This window comes from Zeus faber (genome assembly GCF_960531495.2).
Source record: "Zeus faber genome assembly, chromosome: 17".
Lineage (NCBI taxonomy): Eukaryota > Metazoa > Chordata > Actinopteri > Zeiformes > Zeidae > Zeus > Zeus faber.
The window spans coordinates 16507930-16524550 of NC_137204.1; the positions used below are offsets into that span (position 1 = coordinate 16507930).

A 16621-nucleotide genomic window follows, 5' to 3' on the forward strand; every position below is an offset into this window, starting at 1 on the left:
TGCCCACGGGCAGGAAGTGGGTGGAGGGCAGCCTCTTCAGGAAGGACTTGAACTCATCTGGATGACAGCGAGGGAGGGAGGGAGGGAGGGGGGAGGGAGAGAGCGAGTGAGCGAAAGAGGGCGAGAGAAAGAGAGAAATAATGAAGGTCGACAGCATAAAAGGAGGTGAGTGGAAGGGGGGAATAGAAGTTTGCCGTTGAGGTTGTGGTTGGTGGAGTGGGAATATGTGAGCGGTGTGGAATAAAAGGGGGGAGGAGGAGGGAGAGGAGGTGAAAAGGGATGGAGGCTACGTGCTGTGTGTGGAAAAGGTGCTCATTTGTATCCAGCTCAAAGACTGTTGAGTCGGACGGTCTGATGTCAGCTTCCATCGTTATCAGAATAGAGATTTACTCTTCAGAGCAATTGATTAAAATTATGTCCGGGCTAATCTCCTACAATGAGGACAATGAGGACATTTCTTTAATTAATAATACTGTTATGTCAGTCTTTTCATTAAACATTAATAAAACTGGATCACTATTGTTATTGCTGGGATTTTTTTTATCCTCTCTAGGTTATTCGGGCTAAAAGTCAAAAGACAGCCGCTGTACGCACAGGCATGTTTGAGGTCTCATTAGAACCGGGACGTTTTAGACGTCCTGTCAGTCAACATAGATCAATATCGATGTGCATTTGGAGCAGAAATCTAGCGAAAAACTGCTCTTTTTACCGGAAGTAGAAGAATGTTGAGTTTCACGAGCGGGCCGCTTTGTGACATTACCATCCGAAGTCCAAGCTTCGTCTCTCGGAACCCATTCACAATCAGCTACTTGCAACGCGTAGGCAACTTGAGCCGATGCTGCGTTTAAAGGAAACTCGGAAAACTGTACCTCCTGCTGCTTTTCACAAAGCCACAGAAACTATAATCGGTCACATATAATCAGTTCTTCGCATCGTAGGAAGTTCTGAGAACCTTTGGGGGGCTGCATAATCCAGGAACGATCGTATTTGTTATAACACCGTTCCTGAAATTTAAACGAAACGACACAAGAGGAACATTCAGTGACGTTGATTGGTCAAACACATGAAAAACATGTCACACAATTTATAAAAAACATAAAAATCAATAAAACACAGCGTCCACCCCGACCTAACAGTGGATATGGAGCGCCCCTCGACCACGACAAGTTTTCGTCAGTGCAACCGGACCAAGTCCCATCTCCCAGGGCAGCAAACGGCCCAGAGCCATTTTAAAGTTTGAATTTGTCTTATAAGGATATGTGCTGCTGGATATAAAACACTCCTTGGTGGAGATGTTACCACTAATCCCATGGAGCCATGTGAAGATCCTGTCTCCATAATGTGTCCATAATGCCCTTCTTTCCGTCGCTGACACAATTTGTATACTGTATACACGGCTGTTCTCAAACTATGATGATACACGTACCACTGGTGGTACATAAGCTCCCTCTTTTGGTACATGGAGGAATCTCCGAAATATTTTTAAGAAATGAAATAAATAGATTTGAAAACCAATACTAACAAAATTAAATTCGTTTTTAATGAAAATACTTAAACTAAGAGATCACTGAAATGTCATTTAAAATAAGTTTTGGCTTTCCTGTAATATTTTGGGTTTATGAACATAGCACGTGCATATATTTTTCGTGGCGTCCATGATTACTGGTAGTTACTGTACAAACCCAAACTGTGTTGGAAGGGAGCAGAGGTAAAATGAACGGTTCAAAAACAAAGCAATAGTGGCTACAAACGCGAGCTATTCGGAAGAGAAGTGCAGATAAGGAGGGCAATATTTCGAGCAGCCCTGTTGAGGCTGAAGTGGACAGTGAACCGAGCGCAAGAGCCAGTGAAGTCCCCACAGCACCTGCCAGCAGCAAACAGTGCAAAATAGTATGGACATACAATATCACTTGAGTTACCTCAAATTTGAATTCAGCTGGAGGGGGACACAGAAAGAGCCCAGGCTGCCGTGTGTGGTATGTGGTGACCTTCTGAGCAATGAATGCATGAAACCTTCGCATCTCAAACGGCACCTTACAAACAAACATGGAGTGCTAAAAGGCAAGCCACTTGATTTTTTTTCTCTCAGAAAATGTGACGAACTAAAGCGGTGCAGTCCACGATTCAAGCTTGTGTTACACCCGTAGCCAAAGCACGGGAAGCCTCGTATGCTGCCAGCCTCTGCATAGCCAAAGCCGGTAAGCCACACGCGATTGGCGAAAAACTGTGTGGGGAAATAAATGACACACAACATGTGTGGGGAGAAGGCTGCCAACCAGTTAAACTCTGCGCCACTTTCAAATTATATTCCATTATGCTAGGTGAGACTACTGATGGTGCAGTTTTGGCCAACTTGCTTGTTTACGTCAGATATGGAATAGGGTGGTGCAGCTCGGGTTGACTTTCTGTTCTGTAAATCCCTGGAAACCAGAACTACAGCTGAGCACACATTCCAGCTACTGAACGCATTTGTCCAAGAGAATGGACTCGATTGGAAAAAGTGTGTTGGAGTCTGCACGGACGGCGCCAGGGCTATGACAGGTCGCCACAGCGGAGTAGCAGCCCAGATTCACAAGGTGGCAGCCGAGGTGCGATTCACCGCATTGTGATTAATCGCGAGGGCCTGGCAGTGAAGAAGATGCCCGAAGAATTGACGTCCGTGCTGGACTAAACTGAACTGATGTAAGGTTGGTTATCAAGAGGGAAAGTGCTTTCCAGGCTTTTCGAATTGCACAGAGAGGTCCAGAAGTCCTTAAACTACAAAAAGTTGAACCGGCACACTTGTGGGACGTATTCAACCGTTTGAACGAACTGAATGCATCACTACAGGGACTCTCCATGAAAAAGCTTTTAACGTGCAGGACAAAATCAACGCCATGCTGAAAAAGATGGTGTTGTTCAAAATCGAAGTCAAGGCAGGTGCTTTTTCAGCTTTCCCCGCTTTGGAGAGTTTTCTGTCTGAAAACGACCTGACCACTGATGACGGGGTCAGGGACAACATTGTTGCGCACATTGTCTCGCTCAGACAATAGTTACAGTACATGAATATTTCCCAGTGACGACCAAACAGGATGAGAAAGCCATTCAGCATCGAAACCTCCGAAATGCCCGAGGATTTCACTGTTGAGCAGGAGAGTTTAATAGAAGTGTCTTGCCGCGAAACATTGAAGTCTGCTTTCTGAAGACAGTCGTTGTCTGACTTTTTGGATGCGGCAACACTGCAAATACCCTGCACTTTCAGACCAGGCTGTGCACCTTCTCCTTCCTTTCGCGAGCACATATCTGTGCGAGGAAGGCTTCTCTCCACTTGCCGTCATCAAGATGAAATAAAGAAGCAGGATGGTGGAGCCAGAGCTGAGGCAGAGCTGAGACTGGAGCTAGCCTCGATTGACCCAGACATTGCAGGATTGTGTTTGCAGAGGCAGGCGCACCCTTCTCATTCGGCTTAGGTAACTAGTCAATACTCATCAATAAGCTGGCCAACTTTTAACATTATTTGTATTAAGCCTAAAAATGTTCAAATGTGTGTGTGTGTGTGTGCGCGTGTGTGTGTGTGTGTGTGTGTGTGTGTGTGTGTGTGTGTGTGTGTGTGTGTGTGTGTGTGTGTGTGTGTGTGTGTCATAATGTCACTCATAGTGGTGGTACTTGGAGAGCCTAATAATTTGTGAGGTACTGTAGGTGGTGTAAAATGTTTGAGAACCACTGCTGTAATATGATTCTTTTATGAGCCATATTTGAACCGGTAGCTATTTTCTTTATTAAAAAACGAAAATGTCAACAGATGGATAGAGTTAAAGGTGAAAGTTGAGAAACTTTTATAATCTGCAAAAATGTAGATGCTATAAGGTGTCAAACAGCCCAGAGGTTCCTGGAAATGGAAGTTCTCTACGCACAGAGGAGGAAAATGTCTGGCAGTGGTAAAACACCCAGAGCTTGAAAAATAAATCTGCCAAACGATTTCCCTCTGAGAAGAATTGATCATCCTCTTCTCCAAAAAGCCAGGATCCTCCCCTCCAGACCTCTTTGATTCAACAGATCTCCACCATCCTCAGAGGAGCTAGAGCCCTTTTCTATATCCTCCACTCAGAAAGGTCCTCCTCCACCCTATTTCCGGGTATTCCAGATCCCTCCCACTTGATCTCCCTCCAGAGAGGGCAAAGATTCCTTCCGCTAAAAAATTCCGGAAAACATCAAGTAACTGCCTCCCGCCAGTCCCAGAGAGTCCAGGTCATCCCTCCAACCCAGTTCCATTGACGCCAAGAGACTCAATGTTTCCAACCTTCAGAGCGACCAAGAGGTCCCTTCCAAGACGGTAAGGTCCTTCAGAAGACTCCTTTGCAAATTGATTCATAGACAGTATTCATGGAGGAATGCTCCCTCTATCTTACCCTGCTTAAATGTACCCGAATGTTGTATTTGTGTGGAGTTTTGTTGGTATCCTTGGAATCGGCTACTAGAAATGGTATCATTATCTCTTAAACGGTTTCCTGCTATTTTTTTTTTCCTACAGTAATAGGCCAATTTCTAACGCCCTGCCATTTCTACTCCACAACCACAGAAAAATATCTAAATATGGACACTATTCTTCCATGGGCATTGCCTTTAATACACCATTGGAAAGTTAATTTGAAAGCAAGTCAGAACAGTTGATGGCCATGTAGTAAACAACGCAGTCTACAAACCAACAACTTTGTTATTCGATTTAGAGACTCTCTTTCTGAAAGCCGAGCCATCGAGGTATTTTTCAACACGCCAAAAGTTGACAGTACAATGACAATCACTTCCCACACAGCCCCTCACATTGAGCACCCTGACCTGACACTATATAGTGCATCAATATAAGAACAATACAAGAAGCGCCAACAAGAGCTGTCAACAATCTTTCCGTCAATATCTAACATTGGGGAAATGGTTTGCAAAACAGTTAAATGAGCCAAAGTTCTCATCCTCACATGTATTTTCAATACATGGAGAAAAAAAAGGATATTATACCACTTCCTCCCATGCATCCAGGGGTTAACACTGATATCTCCACTGCTTTGACTACACCATGAGGAGTTCTCACTGAACAAAAATCTGCTCAACCTGGCAAGCAAGCTGCCGAAATGAACACCACGATCAACAGAAGTGCATTTGTCTTGTCTAAAACAGAAGGTGTTGCAATGGGCTCTTGAATAATGCAGCAGAGCACTTTATTGCAGATTGGCTGCTGAGGAGTTAACATGCACAGCTTTATGCACTGTGTGTTCTGTCGAAGGTGACTCTTGTAAAATGACAACGCTCCAAAACAAAAGCCGAGCTGACAGGTTTGCGTTTGAGTTAAAGGTGTTTGTGGCCGGGCATCGGGAAATAATTTGTACAGGTACGTGTTGTTCATTACGAATATGAACACCAGAGTAGCCGCTTGTAAAAAAGCTAGATATAAAACCATTATCTAGTGGTTTACATAATGGCGACAGTAGAACTGTCGTCAGAGCTGCTCTTACCGGAGTTCTCGAAGTCCTTGTAGGAGGTGGCCCAGGTGTCGCCCATGCCCAGCAGCGTGTTCTCCATGATCTGGATGTCGGTGATGGGGCAGTTGCACTGGGGGAACTCCTCGGCGCACTGGCAGATGCACTGGTTGTCGTGGCACACGTACTCCCCCTCCCCGTTGCACATGATGTAGCTCAGAGCCGACTGGACAAACTTCTCCTGTAGATACTCTGGGAAAATCACCTGGAGCCCTGGAGCAGGAGACAGCAAAAAACAAGAATTTTATGTTATTTATTATTATTATTATTATTATTATTATTATTATTATTATTATTATTTAATTATCATATAAGTAAAAATAGTTCACTCACCCATCAATCCATCCATCCATCCATCCAACCATCCATCTGTTCACCCAACCATCCATCCATCTATTCTTCTATCCATCCATCTGTCCACCCAACCATCCATCCATCCACCCAACCATCCATCCATCCATCCATCCATCCATCCATCCACCCAACCATCCATCCATCCATCCATCCATCCATCCACCCAACCATCCATCCATCCATCCATCCATCCACCCAACCATCCATCCATCCATCTATCCATCATCCATCATCCATCATCCATTTGTCCACCCAACCATCCATCCATCCATCCATCCATCCATCATCCATCCACCCAACCATCCATCCATCCATCCATCCATCCACCCAACCATCCATCCATCCATCCATCCATCCATCCATCCACCCAACCATCCATCCATCCATCTATCCATCATCCATCATCCATCATCCATTTGTCCACCCAACCATCCATCCATCCATCCATCCATCATCCATCTGTCCACCAAACCATCCATCCATCCATCCATCCATCTATTCATTATCCATCGTCCTCATCCCACCAACAGGCTACAGGCTACACACACACACACACACACACACACACACACTCAATAACGTGCATTATGTTATTAATTACATAGTAATAATTTATACCTTATATACCAATCAGTTATTCTGCATATAATTGCACTTGTACATTCTTGACATCATTATATATTTCGCTATTTCTGTTCTTTATTTTGGCTTTTTAATTGAAATGTTTGTTTTTTTTACTGTTTTTTTTAATGCTAATTGTCTGTACAGCAATGCACCAATCTTTACCAGGACAAATTCATCCTACATGGAAATGTACACGGCAGATGAAAAGATTCTTAATATTATCTTATCATATACCAAGTTGTTGTTGAAGTCAATATATTCAAAGATTGGATTATTTTCTTCAAAAATGACTGTAATGACATACCACTGTATTGGAGGCATTGTCAGTGTATCCCTGTGGTGTGGGGATGATGTGCGTTGAGCAGCCACACCTGTCCTGGGCCTAGGTAATTGGGCCCAGGATCCGTGTGAATGTACACCTGTTGCTGGTTGATGGGTGTAACAAGCGACAGGTAAAACCCCCAAACCCACACACACTCAGGAGAGGAGCCCTTGTCATGACATGTGTCCATCTGCTCCTGGGCTTGTTCCATCCACCCTCTACCATAAAAGGTGTGCCTGAAACCCTGTCGTCTGTGTCTCTGTGCCGGGGACACCAACAGGTGTACAGCCACACTGATCCTGGCCTAAATTACCTAGACCCCGGACGGGTGTGGCTGCTTAAACCACAACATCCCCACACCACAATCCCAAACAACAATATGACTACTTGACATGGGTGGGAGGACTGACATACCAACTCATCTGATCCACACGACAACAACGTACGAGGGTGAGGAGAAAAGTAAATCAAATTACTTAAATAGGAAATGGCGGACACGAGGTGACGCGAGGCCTCGTGCGATTTTGAAGAGTCGTTAAAAAAAGTTTGTCTGCGTTTGACTTTGATCTGTTTTTATTTCCAGGGATGGTGACTCATGATGTGATAAAATATAACAGTGATTGATGCCTGCTGTCCTGTGGTGTCGTGCTTTATCTAACACAACCTCCATCGCTTCCCCTTCGTGTGTGTGTCTGAGTGACTGAGTTTGTGTGTGTGTGTATATTTGTGTGTTAATGTGTGTGTGTGTGTGTGCGTGTGTGTGTGTGTGTGTGTGTATTAGGTGAGAAAATCGCCTTTCGTACACAAACAGCAAAACCAGCGTTGGCGATCTGGGGCCCTGTTCAGCCCTGTTAACTAAGAGCGCCCTTTCACTCTCACTTTTGATGAGGTATTTATATTTTCACCATATCTTAACCGTGGGATCTCGTAGATTTGAAGCTCTGACAGCCAACTGTAAAGTCCAGGCCGGGCAGAGTCGTACAAGCATTGGCTTGGAAAAATAACTTAAATCGATTTTCTGCTCATTGACTGGAACTGCATCTTTGCTGAAGCAATATGTTTCTTAATATATTTTTCCCTCTCTGTAAAAATAAATAGATAAATAAATAAAGGTGCATTTGGAAAATAAATTGAGTTAGAGAAATAAACAATCCCGTTTTCTAATTTTCCCTCTACACTCAGGTACTTCAAACGGGGAAAACAATGATCAATTTCTGATAGCGGGTTCACTCAACAGCTGCAAATAGAAAAAGGGTGACATCGAATAAGGTGATATTTTGCAATGACTGCAAAAATTATCATAATATCTCCTTTCAAATGGTGACTACCAATGCAATACTGCTACTCAGTAAAACCACTAATTCAATAAAGCTAAACTGAAAACCAATGCTATAGTTTCAATGAATTATTATTTAGCTAGCAGACAATCTGCAAATATCTGCAAATGATGACTCGATAAATGCCAGTATTTCACTGTTATACTGTTAGATATATATATATATATATATATATATATATATATATAGATAGATAGATAGATAGAGAGATAGAGAGATAGAGAGATAGAGAGAGATAGAGAGAGATAGATAGATAGATAGATAGGTAGATAGATAGATAGATAGATCTTATAACTACTAATCTACCAATCTATAGCTACCTACCGATCATATAGGTACTTATTTACCATGTAGGTACCTACATACCAAGTATATATATATATATATATATATATATATATATATATATATAGGTACCTCCATACTGTTGCATATTGTATGCATATTTGCAGATACCAATGTTACAGACGTTAATAATAGTCGGAAATGATTGGTTGTTCCTTAATTGTGACCTACAAACATCTTCTTTATTTACCATCGAAAACAAAGCCACATTTTTTTTTTTAATATACTTTATTCAAATAAGATACTATTTCAATTTCAATTAAACTGATGAAGGTTCTTCAGAGGACGTGGATGTGACTTAAAAAAATGAAAGCAAAACACTTTTGTGATTCCAAATCCAAATCCAATAAGAAAAGAAGGGATAAAGAATCATCTGGGCACTCGTTCCAATTGCCTGCTTTCATCTGGGGGCCACTTAGAAAATTGAGTATTTGAAGTACTTGCCAGTGCAGACTGAGAATTCTCTTTTTTTGTCACATGACGGTTCTAAAAATGACATTGCTACAATAGCCGTAGTTCAATCCAACAATAAATTGGATTTTTTGGGGGGTATTTCACTTACACACAGAAAGGGCCACATCAGTTCCAGAGCACAAGAGATATGCATTAAATATGAAATAACAGTAACAGCTGCAGCAGTTCATCACTCCAATAAATGGATTCAAACTGCCCCCTGAAGAGTAAAAGATGTAAAGTGGACTTATGATTATTCTATCAAACACCGGCAGCTCTTTTGAAGCACGTTTAATGAACACCCACCATGTGTCTCGTTTTCACATCACCATTGACCTTTTTCCAGACAATTAGCAAAGAGTGCAAAAAGCGCTTGGCATTTAAATTGTGGGGAGCGGAGTCACATCTGGCCCCAGCGTTGGAGAGTGTAGAATCGCTGACAGCTCTGGCGGCAACAGCGTACGAAATAGTTCATATTCCAGTTGAGGTTTCTGCGTTTCCTTGAGTCACCTGAGGTCCGTGTGTATTTCTGGAATCATTGTTTACCGGCAGCATGTGATCTTATTTTCTTTTTGGTGTGTGTGTGTGTGTGTGGGGGGGGGGTCCGCCGGAGCCCTGTTCCGGCCCCAGTGGGGTCTAAAGGAAAGACGGAGAAGCGGTAATGGATTGTGTTCCTAGGGGGATAGAGGGGGATCAGGGAAGTGAAGAAGAGCCACGCCAAGTGCACTCAGGACACAATCTCTCTTGTTGTCTTTTCTCTTTTCCTCCTCTTCTGCAGTTCCTTGTTCCTCTATCGCACGCCCTTCCTTCCAAGGTCTTTCTACTGTATACACCAAACCCTGTTTTATCACTACCTCTCTTTATCTGCCTTTAACTCAGCCCCATTAGTCTTTGCTGCCCATTTTCTTCTCCATTATTTCCCTCCCCCCCTTTTCTCTTTTGCTTTGTCGCCAACATCCACCAGTTCTCTCTCTCTCTCTCTCTCTCTCACTCTCTCGCCCTCTATCTCTCTCTGGAGTTGCTGAGGGACGCGGTCGACTGGTCCGTGAGGTTTTGGGCGCCTTTTCAAGAGGCTGTTTGACATTTGCGGGTCATGTGTCACGCACATAACGACACAGCTCGTGCATTGATTACCGTTAACCAACAGCCAGTCACGTCTCCCCCGAAATGAGCCGTGCGTTCCACTCTCTCAATGGTCATGTGTTCCAGCGCGAAATGCCACGCAACCTTTTTCTTTTCTTTTTTTTTTTTTTTAAAGCCCCTCTTCATCTATTCCGGCCGTTTTTTTAATTGCTCCTGAACGGAACGGAGGGAGTGACTTTGTTGGTATTAGTATGCAGCGCCACACGGGCTGCAACAGGGATGCAGCCACAGCGTGCCCACTTCATTTTCGTTCCGCTAATTAAACTTTAAGCCGCACTTCCTCTTTTTCTTTCCTCCCCCCTTGAGCCTCAACATGCGACGTATACCGGGGTATGTTTAGATCAGTGTTGGGTAAGGTTTCCTTTACTGCCATTAAAAAGTAAGTTATGACGTTACAGCGTTATCTACTGGGAAATGTAACTGTAAAAACCCCTCTGCAATTGCTTGCACATGTACATGTTTGTGAGGTAATATCGCTCGGAGGGAACGTAGCCCACTGACAAAGACGACATAGGCGCCATCTCGAGGGGGAAGACCCCGGACCCCCGTCGCTAGCACTTCTTCTGACGGTACCGACGGGGGCCCACAGCGCGCCGCCGATGGTGCGCCCACGCTCCGACGGTACCAACCAAGGCGCGATTGGCGCGTCAAGCGGTTAGAGCAGGCACTGCCCGTGTACGTCTACCTTTGAATGTATTGACTCCACCGTCGTGGCGTGGCCTAGTCTACGGTCCATAATCTGTAACTCTGCAGGATAATAACAGGAATGACAGACGCAATATCCCATTTCTTCTTCTTCTTCTTCTCTTTCTTTCTGCTGCTCCCGTTAGGGGTCGTCACAGCTGATCATCTGCCTCCAAAACCTTCTTTTCTGCGTGTCTTCCTCCCTTACACCAACCGCCTGAATGTCCTCCCGCACCACATCCATAAACCTTCTCTTTGGCCTTCCTCTTTTCCTCTTGCCTGGCAGCTCCATCCTCAGCATCCTTCTCCAAATGTAACTCATCTCTGCTACATCCGTGTCCAAACCATCTCAACCTCGCCTCTCCCACTTTTTCACCAAACTGTCCAACCTGAGCTGTCCCTCTAATGTACTCAATTCTTAATCCTGCCCATCCTTGTCACTCCCAATGACAATCTCAACATCCTCAACTATCCCGTTTACAGTTCTTTATTAACCATTATGTTTCATACAAGGAAACATAGAATCGAGAGGGTACTGGGGCTCAATGCATACAGCCTAACAACTTCACACAACATGAAATTGTTTAATTGCAACTCAAATGCAATAAAAAGTTATTTAGAATTATTTGAAGTACATGAAAGTAAATAGAAACTGAGGGTACCTGACAGGTGACACCTGTGCAGCCTTTTGGCTGCTAACGATCTGACAACGAACTGAGCGGAAGCATATTGGGCACAGCTGCCTCCATGAAAACAAGGAGACATGGACTTGTACAGCCTACAGTAGAATCATTTCAACATGCAACTAATGAACCAGTCTGATGCGACACAACAGTAGGTGGGATACCGTCCACGTACGCAGCTCCCCGCCAGGAAGTACAGTTAGGAAAGAACCAAAATGGTGCGAAATACAGCTGATTTCTGCTCTCAGCGTTTCTAAACTCTACATTCTAACACAAGGGCAGACAAGTGTTGCGGGGAAAACAAAACAAGCCAAACGAAGCTCACGAGTTTCCGGAGTTCCGCTGTCACGTGTTCTTTCTTTATTTTATTATTATTTTTTTTTGTGGCAACAAGAGGAACAGGGAAATCATTTTTTACAGTAATGGATTGCTTATCTGAAAACACAACCAAATAGCTTTACTGGCATTGCAAAACAAATGCGTTGCCTTGTATTGTAAGTACTCTAACATGTTTACTTTGTAATGTTACTACTTTGTAACACATATGGCTCATATGTCCATGTCCATTGGAGATTTATGTACTTAATACCATTGGAAATTAACCTAACCCTAACCAAAAACATGCACACATCATCGTCTGACCAGCGATGGACACTCGTCACCAGGTCCCCCGGCGCGTAGACAAATTCTGCCCACTGCTCCTGGCTGCCCCCCCAGAGGAAGGACAAGCCAGGATGGGTTAAATGCAGAGGCCTCATTTCACGGGCCACCATCCAAAGCATGTGCATGTGTGTGCATGTGTTGTAGTGTGGTGTGTTGCGTGATAATTAAAGATTAAAGATTCTTCTAACACCCTGAGTGAGAAACGTGTAAATAATAATCATAACCCACAATCATTGCAATCCTACGCAATGATCCACACAGCGCTGTAGTATTTGACATCGCAGTTCAAACACTGGTTTAGATATGGTGTGCAACCCCTTCAAAAACCCAATTTAGTAAATATATATATATATATATATATATATATATACTAAATTGTATATATAATTGTATTATTTTTATTTTTTTATTTATATATATATATTTGGAAATTTAAATACAATTTTTACTTTCCTTATTATGATATTTTGTTTGATTATTATACTTTTTTTTTCAGACTTTTTTCCAAAATGCTAATATTCCTTAGAGAAGCAAATTCCATGTATAAAGAAATGCACCTGGCAGAATAAACTCATCCTGATTCTCAATTCTTATTCAGATTCAGTGGTTGAAATACTTCCGTCTGGCACTTGGATCAAATTCTAATCAATGAGGAACAAGCAAAACCCGTCAGTGTGTGTAAGTAATGATGTTAATGCAGTTGTGATGGTCAACTCTTAGACAACTCACCTGCCACCGTCAAGATGTCTGACAGAATTATCACCGCAAGCTGCAGTATGCATCATTTATGGACCCAGGGATATAGATATGTATATTTCATTCCCTCACCCCAAAAAATTGTATGTTTCAAATTATTTATTTTCTTAGATAACACAATGTGGATATAACACTCAACAGCTCTGTTCTCCAGAGATCCAGATGAGGAGGACGCTGCTGCGGTTAAGTTTAGAACAACAAGCGACAGCTTCCTGTTGAAGCCGGTTCTGCAAATCCCATCTCCACTCTCTGTGGCAGGTGTGATTGCTTTGTCAAAAAAAAACGTAGGGAATGCAGAAAGCACATCGCACGTGTGGAGTATCACGCAACGCATGGACGCAGCGTACCGGCCAAGTGCGCAGCATAGTTTCCTCGACCAGCTGCGTGGTGAAGCGTCCCAGACACGTCGATGCTGTCATAGAGCAGGGGTGCCCACACTTTTTCGGCTTGCGAGCTACTTTTAAAATGATCTACCTGCGTTAAAAAACGCTAAATATATTTATTTATATATATATACTGAGGATACTTTATATATACAATATATGTTGGCGTACCTTGCATCACTGTATGGACCCTTACGGCACAATACAATGAAATACATTTATGGTCACTAACTTACTCTGATGACTTTCACTGAATGGAGTCAGCCAGGGTTGCATAGTCCGGACAGTAACTGCTGGTAGCCAGCCTCATGCAGACTTCCAAACGATCATCAGTCATGGTGGAACGGTATTTGGACTCAATAACCTTCATGTGGGAAAAGGCTGACTCACATAAATAAGCTAGGTAGAGCTGAATAATGCAGTCAAGGAGGAAGCACATTTCCTCACGTTTGGGTACTTTTCCTCTGTGAGTAAGTTCCTAAACTGTCCATGAGCCCTGGACGTGAGCTGGATGTCAGCCTGTAGTGTCAACATCTCATCCTCCACTGCAGACCAGTTCAGGTGAAACAGTGTTGGAGTGAATCAACCTCGATATCTTCCCAAAATGGGTAGCACATAAATGTAGCGATTGGCTCGAGTAAAGCAGTCTTGAAACCGTTTGCCAATTTTCAATCTGCTCTGTGTAGCACTGTCAAGTTGGGCACACGCCTTCCCTTGGTTCTCCATCTCCGATGCCAGGTTTTGAAAGTTCCCAAAACATGGCACTGCAGCTTTGAGGGCAGAAGTTGCATATTTCGTCGGAAAGCATGAACTGAACTGATCATGTTGACCACCGTCAATCAAAATGTTAGTCAGATCGGTTAAAAAAATAAAAATAAAATTGAATGGCGCGCAATCTACCAGCAGTACCTTTGCAATCTACTGGTCGATCGCGATCGACATATTGGGCACCTCTGTCGTAGAGAGAGGAGGGGTATTGGAAACAACAGCGATTTAAATTTTTAACACACAGTTTGATAATACTGTGACGCGTGGCGGGGTCGGTCAGACAGACACAGTGAAGGAGACGCAGACAGAACCTCTGTGGAGCCGAAGCCACTTTTATTGCCTGCCGCGAGGCTACAACTACCTCGGGGTTGAGGTATCCAGTCGGAAAATAACAACCTTGGATGACTGTGTCCATTTTTATTAGGACTTCTCTTCAGACGCTCTGTCTCTCCTTCAACTCACACCCAGCGCTCCCCTCACTTCCCTCTCTCCTCTCCTCCCACACCATGCTGGACACCTCCCCACCAATCGGGATAAACTTATGCACATTATAACAAAGAACTTGAACCCCGGACACACAGCATGTTTGTTCTTTGGATTTAAAACGGGTATTGATCGATAAGCAAATCGAACAGCAGCTCTTGGTCTCTGGTACAATAGGGGCTCATATAGTAACGCATTTAAATCGATTGCACTCTTTACAAAAAACACTTCAATGTAGTTTTACCTCGTGTTTACGCGGGTGGCAGCTCGCAGTTGAAAAAAAAATGGGCCTCTCACCAAAAATAGAGAAATGCCGCGCAGCGTACGTGGCCCGTGGAGCTGCAGCAGTGGACGAACATGGGTTTAACAGGAAGCGTGCACGCCACGCCCAAACGCTGCACCACCGCGTTCAGGTGGACTTCTACCGTCAGACTCGGAGAGGTGTGTTTTCGATTGTCCACCATGTTGTCATTGACAGCTTGGCATTAGAGGTTATTAGCAGCTATTCCATCTCACTCTCTCTCTCTCTCTCTCTCTCTCTTTCTCCGGAGGCATAGTTGTCGACCTGAGGACAAGTGTTATGTTCCACACACGATGGCGACTGCCGCATTGCTGATGATTATTAATCATTTATTGTATTTATTTAAATATAACAATTGTTCGAAAACAAGTGATATAAAAATATTATATTTCCTGAAAACTATTTTCAGGAGTTTTATATCATATCATTGTTTTTTGTATTTAATATTTTAATTTAAAGAGTGTGGCTTGTTTATCTCCCCAAAGCCAACTTTTTTCTGTGAACATGCAAAATGTTAAAATAAAAATAAAAATGAATTCTCTCTCTCTCTCTTTCTCTCTCTCTCTCTCTCTCCCACACACACACACATGGTGGGGCAGCACCGCTATTCAAATTGCAATGTTGCACAAACCGAATTCTCAGATTGTAAAGTAATCAAGTTATTTTGCGTTGCAGGGAAACACTCAGGGAAAATTCTGCATACGCAGCAAAAAGTCGACAGTGAATATGGAATACAGAACGGCCGATCGCAATTTAATTTCATGTTTTCCTTTATACATGTACGTTATGAAGACATCCCTCCTCTTTATCTAGAAGACTAAGCGCTCCTAAAGAGGTTTTTTTTTTCCTATAATTAGGATTTAAGCACGCTTTCTGGCTCCCATCATTAAGTGATTGCTTATTTATTTGTCTCAACATCCCGGGGATATTGGTTTGGCCGGATGCTGACGCTGTGTCTCCTCCGGGACATATGGATGGAAAAAAAACATCTCTTTAGGAGACAGAGGAGAATTAAATGAAAGAAGGAATTAACACGCTGTAGTTAAAGGCCGAGGTCTTTCATCACTGTGTCGGGTGGAAGGCTGTGATTGTTCTGTGAGCCCCACATTCTAAGGAGACAAAGCGACATTGGTTCCACTCTGTGTGTGTGTGTGTGTGCGTGTGTGTGTGTGTGCATGCGTGCGGGTGTGTGTCTGCCAGTGTGTGTGTGTGTGTGTGTGTTTATGTGCAGCGTATGAACAAGGCCAAGGACAAAAGGCAGAAAAATAAGTCCGGCAAACTCGGCGCTGTCGCCATCACCTGGCCTGGACCCAATCATCTCCAATATGGCTGCCATAAACTAGCTCCAAAACAAAAGCAAAGTAAAAAGCGCCATCCTTTCTCTCGTCCCTCTCTCGCTCCCTCCCTCTCTCTCTCTCTCTCCCTCCATGAGCCTCTACCCGGGAAGATTTATGAATATGTTAGAATGGCCTGAGCCAACAGTTTTCGGAGTGGCAGAGGGAAAATAAATTAAAGCGGATGCTGTAGGCAGGGCCGTGCGGCGGGTGATGAATTAGAGACTCATTGCTTTGTCGCTCCACGCCCATCCCCACCTTTCGAAGCGAAAAGCGCTGGAAACATTAAGAAAAGAAAAACCCCAAAAACAACAAATACACAAATCAATGGGCTCGATTTGGGAAAACTTAAGTATATCGGCAAACACAATGTCGTGGGCCAGGGGGACAACAATTTACTTTGGGTGAATCTGGAAGGCAAATGATGGAGAGTAAATGTTGGATTAGCCTGAGAATAAATACACAGATCCTTTCCTAC

General features: G+C 43.5%; 1 protein-coding gene across 1 annotated transcript in view; it reads right to left on the reverse strand.

The window, feature by feature from the left end:
• brinp1 (bone morphogenetic protein/retinoic acid inducible neural-specific 1) overlaps positions 1-16621 on the reverse strand; it is a gene marked incomplete at its 5' end in the record, with an annotated part of 86581 nt that overhangs the window by 8490 nt on the left and 61470 nt on the right. The window contains 2 exons of the mRNA XM_080017906.1: positions 1-57; positions 5487-5723. The exon at positions 1-57 is cut by the window's left edge and continues 166 nt beyond it. Of these exons, the coding sequence (XP_079874032.1) occupies positions 1-57; positions 5487-5723 (294 nt within the window). The remainder of the gene's footprint in view (positions 58-5486; positions 5724-16621) is intronic.